Source organism: Ptychodera flava, unplaced genomic scaffold, assembly GCF_041260155.1.
Source record: "Ptychodera flava strain L36383 unplaced genomic scaffold, AS_Pfla_20210202 Scaffold_102__1_contigs__length_287319_pilon, whole genome shotgun sequence".
In the NCBI taxonomy this organism is placed as follows: Eukaryota; Metazoa; Hemichordata; class Enteropneusta; family Ptychoderidae; genus Ptychodera; species Ptychodera flava.
Genome location: NW_027248284.1, coordinates 35,310 through 51,264, shown reverse-complemented (window position 1 = coordinate 51,264; position 15,955 = coordinate 35,310). Strand labels below are relative to the sequence as shown.

General features: G+C 36.4%; 1 protein-coding gene across 1 annotated transcript; it reads right to left on the bottom strand.

Annotated features, from left to right (window-relative positions):
* Nucleotides 1–1,510: 1,510 nt before the first annotated feature.
* Nucleotides 1,511–13,734, bottom strand: LOC139126572 (uncharacterized). Its single transcript, XM_070692639.1, has 10 exons — nt 13,628–13,734; nt 12,019–12,140; nt 9,567–9,738; nt 8,918–9,156; nt 8,489–8,528; nt 7,160–7,225; nt 6,592–6,845; nt 4,939–5,106; nt 4,487–4,626; nt 1,511–2,993 (listed from the first exon to the last, which is right to left on the bottom strand). Exons 3-10 carry the CDS (start codon nt 9,577–9,579, stop codon nt 2,990–2,992), a joined length of 924 nt encoding a protein of 307 aa, XP_070548740.1. The 5' UTR covers nt 9,580–9,738; nt 12,019–12,140; nt 13,628–13,734; the 3' UTR covers nt 1,511–2,989.
* Nucleotides 13,735–15,955: the final 2,221 nt, after the last annotated feature.

Here is a 15,955-nt window from a genome sequence, read left to right as displayed (position 1 = left end):
GTGCCCTATAGCTGAATTTTGCAATATGACAAATTACTCATAAAACAAGTGTGTAATTTAAAAAGAAAAGCAGATTAGTTTACATTTGCAGCTGAAACAGACATTACTTCACTATCCAATTATCCCAAATTAGTTTCAATCGTGTTACATACAAAGAAAACATACAGTTGCCATTTCGATGGAACAGTGAAATACGGCATAACTCATGTTTTATTAAAAAAACAGTTTTGATATATTTTGTTTAGTAATGTGAAATGCATCTTTTGTGAAAATTTGGAGTAAAAATGTCAATATGGCTCATATTGCCATCGGGACGTAACTTGAGTTACGCCCCTAATTGCAAGAGAAAGTCAGTACACAAAGGGCGAAACTCCGTACTTTTCGCCTGTTTTGCACAGGAAATATTTAAAAACATCTTATAATGAGGATGCTATTGATGAATATTTTATCAAAAAAAGGAAATCAAGCTTTGCATAAAGGAAGTAAAATATGATGAGTTACGTCCTATAAAGGCCGTAACTCATGATGAGTTTTATTGTTTTGTTTTTTTTTTTGTTTTTTGTTTTTAACACCGTGAGATTTATTTTTCGAAAAATGAGAGTTAGAGAAAATTAAGTATTTTCCAATTTAAATTTCATAAATCAGTACAATTGATCAGATTTCAAATATTTAATAAACAAATAATTTAATTGCAAATACACTCACTTGGTTTTCCAATATTTCCCTATAGAAATGGCATTTTTCAAAAAGTTGCAGTGAATGACTGCTGTGTGATTTTAAATTTTCCAAGAATGAAATCTACTGAATGTTTGGCTTGTCACTGAAAACTACCTTTTAGTTGACAGAAAAAACTGGAATAATTAAAATCCTTGAAAATTTGTCTTCAAACAAAGAAATTGAAATATTTTGTCTAAAAAAAACCACAAAGTGTACGCATACACTGAAATTGATATTTTCTTTTTATTATTCTTTACATATCAATGTGAGACCTATTTTAAACTTCTAATCCGGTTAGAAACAAATACTTTGGCAAATTTTGTTGGGAGGGGAGAATGAGGGCAAAGAATTTGTTGCCTGCATTCTTTTGAAAAGAGAAATGGGGGAAAGAATTCGTTGCCGTCATTTGTTGAAGGGGAGAAATGAGGGCAAAGAATTTGTTGCCTGCATTCTTTTGAAAAGAGAAATGGGGGCAAAGAATTTGTTGCCGTCATTTGTTGAAGGGGAGAAATGAGGGCAAAGAATTTGTTGCCTGCATTCTTTTGAAAAGAGAAATGGAGGCAAAGAATACTTTGCCGTCATTTGTTGAAGGGAGAAATGAGGGCAAAGAATTTGTTGCCTGCATTCTTTTGAAAAGAGAAATGGAGGCAAAGAATTCGTTGCTGTCATTTGTTGAAGGGGAGAAATGAGGCAAAGAATTTGTTGCCTGCATTCTTTTGAAAAGAGAAATGGAGGCAAAGAATTCGTTGCCGTCATTTGTTGAAGAAATGAGGGCAAAGAATTTGTTGCCTGCATTCTTTTGAAAAGAAAAATGGGGGCAAAGAATTCGTTGCCGTCATTTATCGGATGGGATAAATGAGGGCAAAGAATTTTTTGCCGGCATTCTTAGAAGGGGCGAAAATGGGGCAAAGAATTTGTTGCCGGCATTCTTAGGAAGGGACAAATGGGGCAAATAATTTGTTACTGGCATTTTGTGGGGCAGGAAGCATTGAGGGTAAAGAATTTATTGCCAGCAGTCTTGAAGAAATTAGGCTACATGAGTGTTCATGGAAAATTTCATACAATTATCAGTGATTTATCCAATTTGTCCATTCAGACTGGGCACCTCATGTCCTTACAAGGATACTATTACTATTTGAGGTCAGCATACTCAGTACGGTCCCTAAATTGCTATTTTGCCAGTTCCAAGGAGGTGATGGTTGAACTATTGAATACACAGGCAAGTCTGCATGTAAATGGCCACAGATTTTTTATTAATAACAGAAAAATTACACTATAACAAAATTGCCACTATGTGGCCATATTGGATCATTTTGTGAAACAAATCGATGTACATGTGTATAACATAAGTCAATGTTGTCATAAATGGTAACAAAATGGCCACCAGGCAGCCATTATATTGCATTGGACTGTGAAACCTATAGACATGCATTTAATGACGTGATAGGTCAATGTTCTTGTACCAACTTTGAAAAAATACCGTCAAGGACACTATGTGCTCACATTTGGTTTAAATTGGTCCATTCAAGAAATATTTAAACCAGGAAAATCAAGAATAACAAAAGCAAATAAGGTCTCCAACTTAGGTACTGGAGGTCATCTTTAGGAACATGCATTTGAACTTCTTTAGCAATGGGACAAGCAGATCCTGCAATGGCAAAAATTGCACCAAAAATACAAAATTGCAGATTTAGTTTATCTGTAGGAACCTGTATACCAAATATCAAAGTTGTCAGACGAGTGGTTTCGATGAAATAAATTTTTGACAAAAAATGACAAAAAATTCCTTAAAAATACATATTTGCATATGTCATCACAATTTGAACAATCCAAGTTAGGTTATCCCTAGGGACCTGTATATCATAATGCTGTCTGACCAGCGGTTATGAAGAAGAAGGTTTAACAGGTGCTGACTAATTGTTCATTGTGAGTCTGTCATACTTCTCTGTCAAAATGGTTTGTGTTCTTTTGCTTAAGATTTTCCTGCTGGTGAATTCAAAGTCCCACAAGATTGCCGCAGCCAGATCTTGCTTGTCTTCCCATGGTACTTTGGCTCTTCCCTTGGTGAGGTAGCATGGTTTCCATGCAGTATTCCATTTGCCTTGGTACCAGTGAATAGTAAACGAAGTACTATCCCTACTGACAACTTTTCCGATTTGGGGTACTTCTTCCGATTCTGGACAAAATACTGCAACAAACATCCCTACAGCCAGGGTTGAGTAATCATCAACAACTTCCGCTGTTTCAGCTCGCCTGCCTTGCCTGCCGATAGTCACCTAGAGTGAGATAAACAACTCCATTTAATCACATAGAAAAAATACACAGGTTATCTTTATTTGTGGAGAGTTCACAATTTACTTTCAAAGACTTCACCAGAACATGCTGAAATTTCAAGGCTTGAATTTTTTTTCGTTGGTAGCACAAGTTGGCCACCATGTTTGAAATTTGGTAGCTTGGAGTTACAGACTCAACCACAGCCATGTTTGCATTTTTTTCATCTTAACAAATACTACCACATGGTCCTCTGCTTAGTGTTTTTTTTCTGCTAAAATTTAACCTAATAATTAAGATGTGTTCACTTTAAAATTAATGTTCAGGGGACTTCTTCTTTTTAAGGTTTTTGACACTCTCATATTTGCAGTTTTGACAATAAAAAATTATATTACTATGGTCAAATTTCTCATGGTTTATTTTATGAGGTTTTGTGTCTGTCGAGGTATATCAAATGCAAAAGATAAATCATAATACCAATGACCACTGGAAGTGATCTGAGACAATACAAATGCAATGGCCTGTTCTCTTTGTGACTCTCATAAATTTCACTTCTGATCATTAATATTGCCCTAATTATTTAGGCTTTTCTATGAATACTGCTAAAAACAGGCTGAAAGTACCAAAAATCTGGAAGAAACTCCCTGCAAGCAAAACTTGCCAAAGCACTGTTTGTCATAAGCTAGCTGATTCCTTGAGATAAGTTACAATCAACAGCAGGGAGGGGGGGGGGGGTTCTTCACTAAAATATGGAAGTAATTAGCATATTGTGATCTTCTCATGCTCAATCTTCAGGCAGGGTCAATCCCTAGTCATATATGGCCATTTGAATGTCACTGAACACTTCAAAATTAGGAGAGCATACCACTTTGAAAGAACAGGATAGTTTTAAAGAAAAATTTTGAAGTTGCTGATGTTTTTAGGTGAAGTTATGAGCTTCCAGCACACTAAATGCACACATAGGCATCCATTATAGGTTTTGGTCCAAAGCTTTAAATTATGTCAGCTCTGTTCGGAGGGTACATCGATTCTCATTGGCCATTGTATGTTAACTTTCATTTTCAAGTTTGCGATAAATAAAGGTTGCTTCATTGTTTCACTCTCTACATTTTTGTAAAAAGTTAGACCTTTTAGTTCTAACAAAGTAACAGTGTTTTTGGTTTCCTTTCAGTGTGTGTGTGTAGTAATGAAAAAAATATCGAATTTGACATGTTTGCTTGTCTGAAAAAAAGCAGTAGCCCATAAAGGCTATTATACCATGTATGTACTTTGGTAGCCCTAGAACAATTTTTGGTAGTCTGTGGACGCGGGGCCAACAGGAATTTTTTAGCTCTGCATTTTAGTCATAGTCATATACAGACATGCAGAACTTCCTGATTTACAAGTAACTCCTCCTGTCATGTTACTGATGGAAAAAGAAAGGATAAAAATCCATCATGAAAGTGAACACCTTTAATAGTTTGTAAACTTCATAACCAGAGACATTGCGGACACTTACTGTAGGACACACCGATTCCATCTTTTGTTGTATTCGTTGCACATTTTCTGGATAAAGTCCGCAGTTTCAACTCTTGCAGTCCTTCTTCTTCTGGCAACTTCAACTAACTGCTGAAGAGGCCATTCATCAGCTTCTTCTACCTGTTATGTGACAACGAAAATCAACAAATGCAATTGATTATGCACCCTTATTGACCCTTATATCAATCTTGGAAATTACACAAAGTTTTTGTGACCCATGTTTTCTTGTTACGAATCCATTTTTAAAATATTTTCAACTTGCACCTCACTCTAATATTCAGTCAAAGTGTTGATTTACGAGTTCCTTCTCTTCATGATTTTTTCTCTGTATCATTCAAAGGAGAAATATTTCAATTGCAATCTAACTGAGGGTCAAAGACAAGCATAAAATATTATAAATACCACCAATATATAACGATAACTAAAACTCACCTGTTCATATTGCTCGATATCATTTACGAAATTTTGCAGATAATCCATGGCTGATTGTGGCATATAGTCAGCGTACTTGTTTGGAATGTCATTTCTTATCCTCTGGAGATCCAGTTTTAGAAGAGATGGTTCCACCATGCTGGGCACATCATTAACATCTGGCACAGTCTATGAAAATGATTTATTATTGCAAAATTAGATCATTGCATACTTTACAAATTTCAACTCTTTTGCTCAAAACAATGGTGTCACTTAATATGATCACAGAATATATGAATGGCATCTGTGAATCTTTGACTAAATTACTAATATGCAACAGTATATTGTAACTATGTTTGTAGTAGAGGCTGGTGAGACAATTCCACATTATTGCTAACATTGCAAGTCAACACCAGCAATGATGCAGCATAATATGTGAGCTATAAGATAACTAGTACATGAGCATCAACACAAGGTTGAACATACTTGTTCTCAATTCAACACGTGACTTTCTGTTGTAAACAGTGGTGTTTTAGACATACCCATTATGAGGGCCATAATGATGCCATATATATGGCACACAAAAGTTCGCCACATCAGCAGCTGTACATGCATCTTGCAAAGTCAGTGAGGCTACCCACAGTTCCCCTTGATTTGTGCACTCCGACATTGTTTGCCAAAGGCTTCTCCAATTTTTCAGTTTCTTAACAATTTGAAACTTTGCATTAAATTTGAGGATCTGATTAAGACACAAATGCACGAAATGAGGATGGTTTCATTTGTCGAAAACCGGAGTCATATATATGCATGGTCACCCATTCATTATCTTTCAACATGTCAAACAATATAGTGTCTGGCATCAAACAAATTGATGTAAAATGACCGGCTTTGTCATTTTAAAAACATTTTCCAAAATTATTATGTTTAAATTCAAGAGTAAATTAAATAAGTAGTTGATATTCGAAGGTGCAAAAAATTGTACACTTGTCAAGGTAAAGTTATCAGCAGCTGACCACCTGTCAGACATGCAAGTTTCCTTTGTCATGAACATTTAATTAATCAATACCCTTTCTTTTGCCAACACAGATGCAACTTCTTCCCTTAGTTTCCTTGAAAATATTGTGTATGGCTGTCAAACATCTATGTCGACAAAATTATAAAATTGTTACTGTATCTCCTATCGCCTACACAAATCTTGGTTTGAAATTGGAATGTGCATGAGAGTTGTCCAGTGTCGGTTCGATAGTTGGAAATGCTACTTTAAATTTTATAATGTGTGGATATAAAAGTTGTCACAAGTGATTTAAAAATTGTAAGCACTACTTTAATCATGGACAGTAGAGAGGGACTACTGTCTGTGTTTTAAGAAAGGCTGCTGGACCACCATGCACTTACCCAGGTGCATACTGTCTGATCTGGTGAATTCAGTACATTTTTATGTTTCCCCTGGCCATGATTAGAGGTGACTTACACACAGCTGAATTATACATGTAATGAAATAAAAGGACCGACTTGTGCAAAAAGTGCCATCCAATATTGGGTTCAGTACGTACACGATAAAATTTTCTCTATGCAGGGGCCTTTAATATACGGTATTAACAAAAAGAAACCATGTTAGATATGCCTGCACAAATTGCCAAGGGATTTAATCTGTAGTGCATTAGTATTACTTACTTCAAGACACACAAGCCCTTGTGTATCTTCATTGTCTTCATCATATGTTGGTTGCCAGGCATCGGTTGACCATAGTCTGTAGTGCATCCTCGCTCGTCCATTGACTTTCCGAAATCTGAAATTGTGTGGTTTTGAATGCCCACCAAATCTACCTGCCATATATGGTTCCAGCCATTCTTTAACATTAAAGAGGTACTTCACTTCTTCCACCTTAATTGATGGTGTATAACTCTCATGAATATTATGCATCAATTCTGAAATGAAGAAATCCGAGACATCACATTTCATGTTATTATATGTAGCAAACACAAGTCACATTACCACATCCAATATTTCAAGAAAAAACTATTCACAAACATGCTGATTAATACCAGGTAAAATATCAGAGGGTCCATGGCCCTGCTCAAGTAACATTAGTAATACTGTAGATTCTCCCATTAATCTGCATTTAGTTGCTCCCCTTTCCAAGCAAATTTACATATCGTTTGCACTTTTTCAACTCTTCCTCTCAATCTATACAGATATAGAAAATGCAACAATCAAAATCAAAGATACTTAGTTTTCATACCTGGCAGAGTGAAGGAATTTGCCTTTCTCAGTGCTGTAGACACTCGACTGAACATTTGGTCAACATCTGCAAAATAAATAAATTATACGTCTGGGTCGTTTGAATAAAAAATACAGATAATTGTAGGAATCTTGCATTCTGAGTTGGCATTTGCTAGTATTTACCTAATTTGAACAGTTAACATTCTCTTTCTGCTTTAAAAAGACGGTTTCAGAATAAATGAATTAAGCAAGAGTACATGGTATACTTTGATACAAATGCAAATATTAAAACCCCAAGACCTGTATCATTCTTTATTTGTTAACAAACATCCTTCAATATTTTTAGATATATTTTGGATTCCCATGAAGACTTTAAAAATGTTACTTTTGCAAGCATTGGCAATGAATGCATTGATTAAAACCAGATGCTTATGCAATATTTGAAATTTGCTGCCATTGTGAACTGCATTCGTGTGACAAAGAACAAAGATAAAGTACATGAGCTGACGTGAAGCAGTCACACAAGGTTGTTTACATTGTCAACTCATTTTTTGAAATAGGGGCAGAGGTGTGCCATCTTGATTTTGTGAACTTCGCTGGAAGTGTCAATGTGCAGACAAAGTTATTTGCAAGTGCGACATACTTATTTGATACAATCTGAGTTGTACATTCATCACCATTGTTTCAAAAAACTACTGTGATCGCATATCTGAGGATATGCTCTTTACTTCGAAGTATCATATCAAAAATACAGAAAAGGATAAAGCTCCAGGAGCTTTAAGTTTGAAAGACTGAAACGATAGATGTTTCATTACAGCTTTCAATTGTAAAGCTCCTGACATGTGAATCATCCAATTAGCATTTTTGGTTCAGTGATCTATGTTCATCACATGAAAAATGTATATTGTGAATACTAACAAGTCTAACAATACCTGAGAGACATCGGGTACTTTTAGGCACATCAAAAACTATTTGTGATGTGCATTCATGACAATGAAATTAAAGGGATACTATAGCTGTAATTTTGGGTAAATTTTTCAGTTTTTGGTTCTGTGTGTCGCTAATTTTCTTGTCCTACTCCCTTGTGGCAAGATAAAGCACCTTGTTTGCATATTCTATATATGTATAATAATAATTGTTGTTCACAAACTGAATTGTAGTCTGGACTTGAATTTTCAACAGTAACAATGTAGTTGTACACATATAGGCTGTGTTGATGAGCTAAGTGCTGAGTATTTCATTGTGCTTCAAGGTTTCGGACCTTAAAACTACATTTGTCAGACAAAACATGTCAAATATAATGGAAAAATAGACAAAAATTACAGTGGAACTTTAATAAAGAACTCACCCTCATGAGTGTGACCCACTGGCAGGAAGTTTATCATCACCTAAAAATTGAAGAATAATACAGATTCATGCTACATATAACAGAAATGCACATCTTGCACCAACTATTGTCCAGCCTTTAATTTATTTTCATATACCAGCTGTCTGTACTCTTGTAACATATATCACAAACAAAAATTTACTCTACGGTACTTTTAACAATTCCTTTGGCATGGTATCTTACCTGCTTTCACTGAAACAACTACTGTCTGCTTACAACATTTATCACTTGACTCAACATGGTACATGTACATAATTACAACCTTTTGGCCATGTCTAACTGCATGAGTGTGTGTGTGAGAGGGAGAGAGAGAGAGAGATTGAGAGAGAGAGAGAGAGAGAGAGAGTATATGTGTGTATGTAAATTTCTCTACATCCCGTGTATTCTTACCTCTTCAAACATGTCATACTCCACCAGCAGAGACGCAAAGGACAGGAGATACCGATTTTTGTTTTCTCTGTAGCAGTTATCTAATTGAACATGAAGCTTCTTTGAAAGCCTTTCTTTGTTATCAATCAAATTCCACATGATATTATTAATAGTCATATTTGAATCATGTGGAAAGTTGTGGATGTCCAGTCGCATAATTGCCAGTTTGCCTTCAGGGACATTGGTATGAATCAAACTTCCTGCAAAATAATTCAGGTGAATACTTTTTAGTATCCACTTATTGAAAATGCTTGTTTCCTAACCACAGTCAATTTAGTGAAAAAAAACCAAACTGCCACCTAATGTTAATGTCATGGACCATTACTGAACAAGAATACCTAAATGGATCAAAATATATTGACTATAAAACCACATCAGCATTCTAGCCAGTTCTTAACAAAATTTTGATTTTAATACTGAAAATTGTCTAAGCTCATTTTATATGTCTTTTTGTGCTTAAATATTCATTCTAATAAATTTCCAAAAAAACCCCATACATACTGTATGAGAAACAAGCTTCCATACGGAAACACACAAACAAGATCTGACAACCAAATACGTAACACAGAGGACTAAACTTGCTTACATGACAAGGAAAATGTACATGTACCTGTTGCGTGCATTGGGATCTTTCCTAGGTTTTCTGTGTCCTTCTTCTCTCTCGGATTAACCTTGGGAAATACGTCTTTTTCTGGTCCATCCCATCAATAATCATTACAAGTAAATCATCTGGCTGTCGAACTGCCTTTTCTCTTGCATCATGATAAACTGTCCTCTCTGTTCTGAAATTGCATTATGTCAAGATAATTCTGAGTGAGTATATTTTACAGATGTACACACTGAAACAAAGTTATACAGATATGAAATATTTTCAATGTATGTATTGATAAGTTACTAAGTTAGCTGTTCATGACACACGCGACATAGCTATGACTGGATAGGGACATCCTGGAAAACTGTGCACTGCAGAGAACATTCAATGTGCAGGTTATCATCATTGCCACTGCTGAAAATTTCAAATTTTCATGATGGCCATACCAGGGATACCATTATATGACTCATGCCGATTACCATTGGAGATTGCTCAATGAAGACTCTAACATGCCTTCCATGTATAAGGACACTTGTACAGTACACTACTTATCACGTACATGTTAGTTCATTTTCATTAAGGACAACCATACGTGTCAGAGCTTCCATTAGGATTTTCAAACCTGCGAAAGCCGTAAAATGTATCAAAAAACGTGTACAACTGCATGTAATAAAGTAGCTGTATACAGCATATTGAAAACTAGTTCAAAATCCAATGCATCACTGTTCGATATACATCAACATTGACAATGCTTTTCTTTGACAACTTTCACAATCTTTAATTATGTTCTGTTCTGTTCTGTTCTAAGTGGACAGTATTCATTTCTTACTAATCATTTCCACTTCCATTGATGTCTTAATTTGCCAACTCAACTCAATCATCGCTACTCTGAAGTCAGATTCACTAAGTTTTCGGCCTTTCATGGTTATTACCATCAGATCGTTTATAACATCTTCACTGAGATAACTGTGTTTCTATGTTTTAACGCTGTTTGGGTACTGAACCCACGTCCACATCGGACAGATGAGACTCAGGGGTCACGGCTGCAATTATGGCCAATTATATGCCAACTTTGCAATATTTGGGAAGACTTCACGAAACTCATTGTAAAGAAGTGTGTAGTCTACTATGCTAGACCGCCATAAATCTATTATTTCAAAGTCGGCATAACATTAGCTGAAATTCAACACAGGGTTTACAAGTATGCATCAGGCGCGGCGGAATTAAAGGCGGAGCCTCCCTTTAAAAGGGCGCCAACCTATGGCGGCGTTTACTGTGTAAGTGGACACCAAACAGGCAACATGAGGGCACAAGCTCCAGAAAATGCCACTTTTTATTTTTTTCCAACCGCAAAAACGCTGACAGACTGCCAAGCGGTCAGCACGAAGCGGCTGCTGATCGAACTCTGTGGTTATATTCCAATTCTAACGTGGCTGGAAGACGTTTTTACGGAAATTCGATTGTGGTGCTGAGGAATAAATGACCGTTGGCAATTTGAACCGACCGTCAATCAAACGGTTATATAAGCTCTACATGCAAGATTAGCAAAAGGTGACAAAAGATTGAAATCAGTTTGTGTAATTAATGTAATAGAAATCAAACATCGTACTGGCCAAGTGTTTGACTGGAGGAGAACTCCACTAATGCGAGAACCAGGGATTGAAAAGTGCGGCTTTAAGTAACGGCAATGTCTATTGATCATGTTACATTTTTAGTGGTACAGCCTTCAAGGAAACCATTGCCGCTACATAATTAACAGGATTAGGACATAATATTGCAAAATCATGAACGCTTTTTGTCAGCAAACATTTTACTTTAATAGTCATGGATAAATTACGCATTTGAGGGAAACCATGTGTGCTCATGTCTTTGTTACAGAGTCTGTGTTTTCTTCCATGCATATCAGATTACGCAAAAATCAATTTTCTTTGCGTACTTCAGAGTAATTATGTATGAGATATGCAGAATTTTCCGTTAACTGAAGCTCTGATGTGTAGTCAACACAAGGACAGAAATAAGGTATTCAAAATCATACATCGAAACATCCCAGTGTATAGAATTAACACTACAGGGTAAGAGTCCTTAATACGATATAAGACTACTTAGCCAACACAGACCAGAAATTGAAGTCCCAGCCACCTGTCCCTAAATTTTACTCATAGCACATAATTATATTCACAGGAATCATAGTTATTATGATTAGTGTATTTGCAGGTTAAAACATTATAACTTAAGTGAACAGTATCCAAAACTTAAGCAAACTCTTACATGACTTGTGCTTACTGCATTTCATAAGAGTATATGTAAAGGAAACTCTACAAGTGCTGATATCTATGAATGTATGGCCTTAGCTATGATGAAAGGCAATAAAAAAGTAACAATCAAAATTTCAACACATTTTTAAACTTTAAGACTTACAGTTATGGGCTATTCATAGGACACTAAATTAAATGAAGGAACTGTAACTTACTCAACTCTCTTCTCATGAATTTCTCGAACTTTGAGGACGTTTTGGCGTTCAGAGTCAGTGGCTGCTGTTGAGATAGCATTACGTATCTGTGCACAATCACCACATTCAGCAAAGTCTGAGGTCTGCAACAACAAAGATAAAATTTACACTCTTGTAATCAGCAGCATTTCATGATACCACAAGTGTCCCTCCCCTCCTCCCCGTATATTTTCAGACCCCTTTTTTGCAATAATATTAATTTCTCTGACATTTCATAATTTAAGGGATTGTCTGTAGTGAAACATGCAATTGGAAGTGATGAGATGCTCTGGGAAGGTACATTAAAGGGACATTTAGATGTAATTTGTGGCTATTTTTATCAGTTCTTAGGTTCTGTGTACATGAAAATACATCGAAATGAGTATCTTATCCTTACGTTAGTCTCTATAGATGCTAAAATACCCAGTATTGTGTTTATCAACATAGCCTATATGAGTGTTATGATCATCCACGTTGACAAAATTATGAATTCTACTCCAGACTTAATCATTTTTTAACAATTACGAGTCAAATGCAATCACACTGGGTATTACAGGCTTTGTACGCAAATCAAACACATGGTATTCCATCTTATTTCAGGCATTAAAACCAAACATAGTTAATACACAGAACAAAATACTGAAAACACTCTCAATGACACTCTGCTATCATTTGTTGAAATACATGTACTTCTAATACATGTACAGTATTATACAGAGGACATACTTTCTGAAAAAAAAAATTCAGAGAATGATAGGAGTGAAGATCCAACTGAGAGAAGCAATGTGACCAGTTGTAGCAACTTCATATGTACAAAATCCCATCTACGGCTTGCATGCATATGCATATTGTCAACACACCAAATTGCATGTTGATACATGCAGCAGTTCTCAAGTGTTTGCATGAATGAACATACATAGTATACATTCAAACAGACAGATACTACAGCTGACTAACCCCTATTGCTCACTCTGGTATGGGAGCTAAAAATTAAGGAAAAAGTTACAGCTGATCTAGCTTAATATTAGGACTCATTAGGAAATATATTATGGTTGTCATCTCAATGCAAGAAAAGTCTACAAGACAGCGAGGCACGGATTGCTACCAGTATTTGCAAACTTACATCGCCCACACCCAACGAGAATGAAAAATATTAGTAGTATGATAGTTTGACATTTACAGTAACAGTTGGGGCGTCATTTTTTACAAATGTTGACTGCACTGGTAACTGCCTAAAACATGACTGTAATAAATAAAATTTGATATAATAATGAAGAATTGTGTGATTTCATTAATAATTCTTTCAGTCATTCCTTTTAGGAATAATACCATCAGGTCAAGATGGCTATAATTAGTGAAACACAACATATTCCATGGTATATTTTAACATAATTCTATACATTTGAAGGCTGTTGAAAACATAAATACTGTAAAACTTGATTATTTTTTACTAAAGAGCTGTGACAGGCCAAGCCACGTGGGTGAAACTATGTTTTGGCTAAAAACCGCTTTTTACTGACTTGGCTGATGGGGAAGTGATACAGTCTGGCAGGAAAAGGGTTATTATAATACTGTCAGAATGAATGCTTACCACACCAGTACGAAATTCTGGCAAGTGCTTCCTCCATATATCACAGAAGTAGCCATATGATATGTGTGAGAAGAACAGTCGATCTCTCTGCCAACTGAGTCTTCATACGTGACCACAAATCAACCTTAATGTGAAATGTAGGAAGGTGTACAATATTCTTGTGCGGCATGTAATCCCCGATTCGTTCGAAGTGGAACCTCATCCATGCAATTGATCTTGATGTTTTCTCCCTCATCTTTGTTTTTCCTTTGTTGCCATGCTCAACATTGGTGACACCACTTTTCACTAGATTTTTATACTTTGTAAATCTTTGATAAGATGTGTCAAATACATTACACCAAGCTATTTCACACACAGATCTTCCACAGATTACCAAATTCAAATAAGTTTTGATTTTGTTTTCCCATAATGTGTGTATGAATGCTGTCGGATTTGTTTGAGGATATACTGGCCTTGCTGAATTTCATTGAGTGATGTCTTAAAGAACTGTTCTGAATTAACAATGTCATTTAGAGAAGAGAGAGTAGTCATACACTTATCCCCACAGCAGGCCATCTTTAAAACATCTGTTGGTTCTCTGAGATGTGCAGTAAAGCGTCGCCTCTTTGCAGGACTGGATGAGATGATAGCATTGTCTTCACAGTCACTGAAATTCCCCTGAGTTGTCATCAATGTCCAAAGAAGACTTGCTTGATGAGCAGGCCACTATGTCTTCTTGCGGGTCGAGAATACATTCATGGTCATCATTGTCACTTATAGAGGATACAGACTCATTCAGTCCTTCAACAACAGTCAATACGGATGAGTTTGCAGTGTTTTCTACGTATAGACTTTCTTCCACACCTGTCATCACTGCAGATGATGACAAGCTTCCTTCTACAACTGTTGAACATGAGAAATCCATGGCACCTACTGGGAGAGAAACATGGGTTATTATTGAGGTAATAAAAATTGATTGTTTCACAGTGTTTAGTCCTGATTTATTGAAAAAAAAGCTCCAAGACTCTTAACTTTGCATCTAAGATGATGCATGCAATATTTCAAACATAAAAGTACCTCAAAATAAATGTATTATCAGCTTTGAAAACACATTTGTTGTGGCACACATTCACACCTACAGCATGTGCATTACATAACACACTTCTCTCAGTTTCTTATTTGCCCCTGTTTCCCTGTCACTCAATCATGGATAACCAGAAGTCCATCATATTTCCACAACTGCACTGGACCATGTTCAAATGCAAGCTGTCTGTTCAGTGATAACTTATTCACTAAATCATGGTTTCTGAAACTTTGATACCCTGTAAACTTGGAAGGTATCAAAGTTTTAGGCGCCATGAATCATCAAGAAAATCCCTACACCAAACAACCCATACGTTGTCAAAATACCAACGAGAGACAAAGCAAATTCCAAAGGAACGCAAAGCCATGCATTATATACTCACATGTAAATGGACTGCTGACATTTTGGCCTTGTGGAAATAGGACTCGGGAGAAACTACGGCTCGCCCGGTCTACAACTACAAGTTTCAATATCTATGACCTACTTGGATGTTGCAAGTTGCATTTTCATTATTGTATGACAAAATTCCTGGCCGGGGTAGGGGAAACGGTATGCTTCATCTCATTTGAATGAGAAGAGGGTGATATCATTTTATCAGTATGAGAGAGGCAGCTCCGCATAAACAAACAAGCAAACGCGCGAAGTACAGAGTCTTCAGTATCGATGCACCAGCTGTGCCGCACGTGCAGCTACATTTTTGGGACTCTGAATTGCAGCCCAGTATACAAAATTCTGGATTTGGTAGCTATCCTAGCTAACGAGAGATAGCTCTCTGCAGGGCCATACTCACTCCTTCAACACAAATGTGCGCGCAATTTGAACGTACATATCACCCACCAGGCCAGCGCAAGCCGCTTGGGAATTTTAATAGCAATACCAATATTTACATTGAATTGATCATGGAGGTAGGATTAAAGTTTCTTTCTTCCTCCATGCATTGATGGGTCTGGGCAAAATTAAAAAATACAGTGACACAATGATATAAGTGAAATCAGGACAGTCAAGTACAACTCTTACCTGTTGTTTCGGGGAAAAAGTCGGTTCTTGGTCATTCACATCGCTCTGCTTCTAACTTTGAACAAGGAGCTTTCACAGTTCTTCACCTCTTCTCAGATAATCTGCGGGGAGGTCTGATACGTACGAATGCCGAACTTTGCCGAATTATCACGAGCAAATGTTGGGTGATCGCATTATTGTATGGGGTTGCACGGGTATTGTGACAAGGTTACACAAACTATTCAAAGGGTACTTTGCACTATATTTAC

Excerpts from the sequence above, each read along its gene's own strand:
- LOC139126572 (XM_070692639.1), bottom strand. Across the intron at positions 8,529-8,917 it reads AGTATGACATGTTTGAAGAG|GTGATGATAAACTTCCTGCC; the intron begins GTAAGAATACAC and ends TTCAATTTTTAG. Across the intron at positions 5,107-6,591 it reads AAGGGCTTGTGTGTCTTGAA|ACTGTGCCAGATGTTAATGA; the intron begins GTAAGTAATACT and ends TCATTTTCATAG.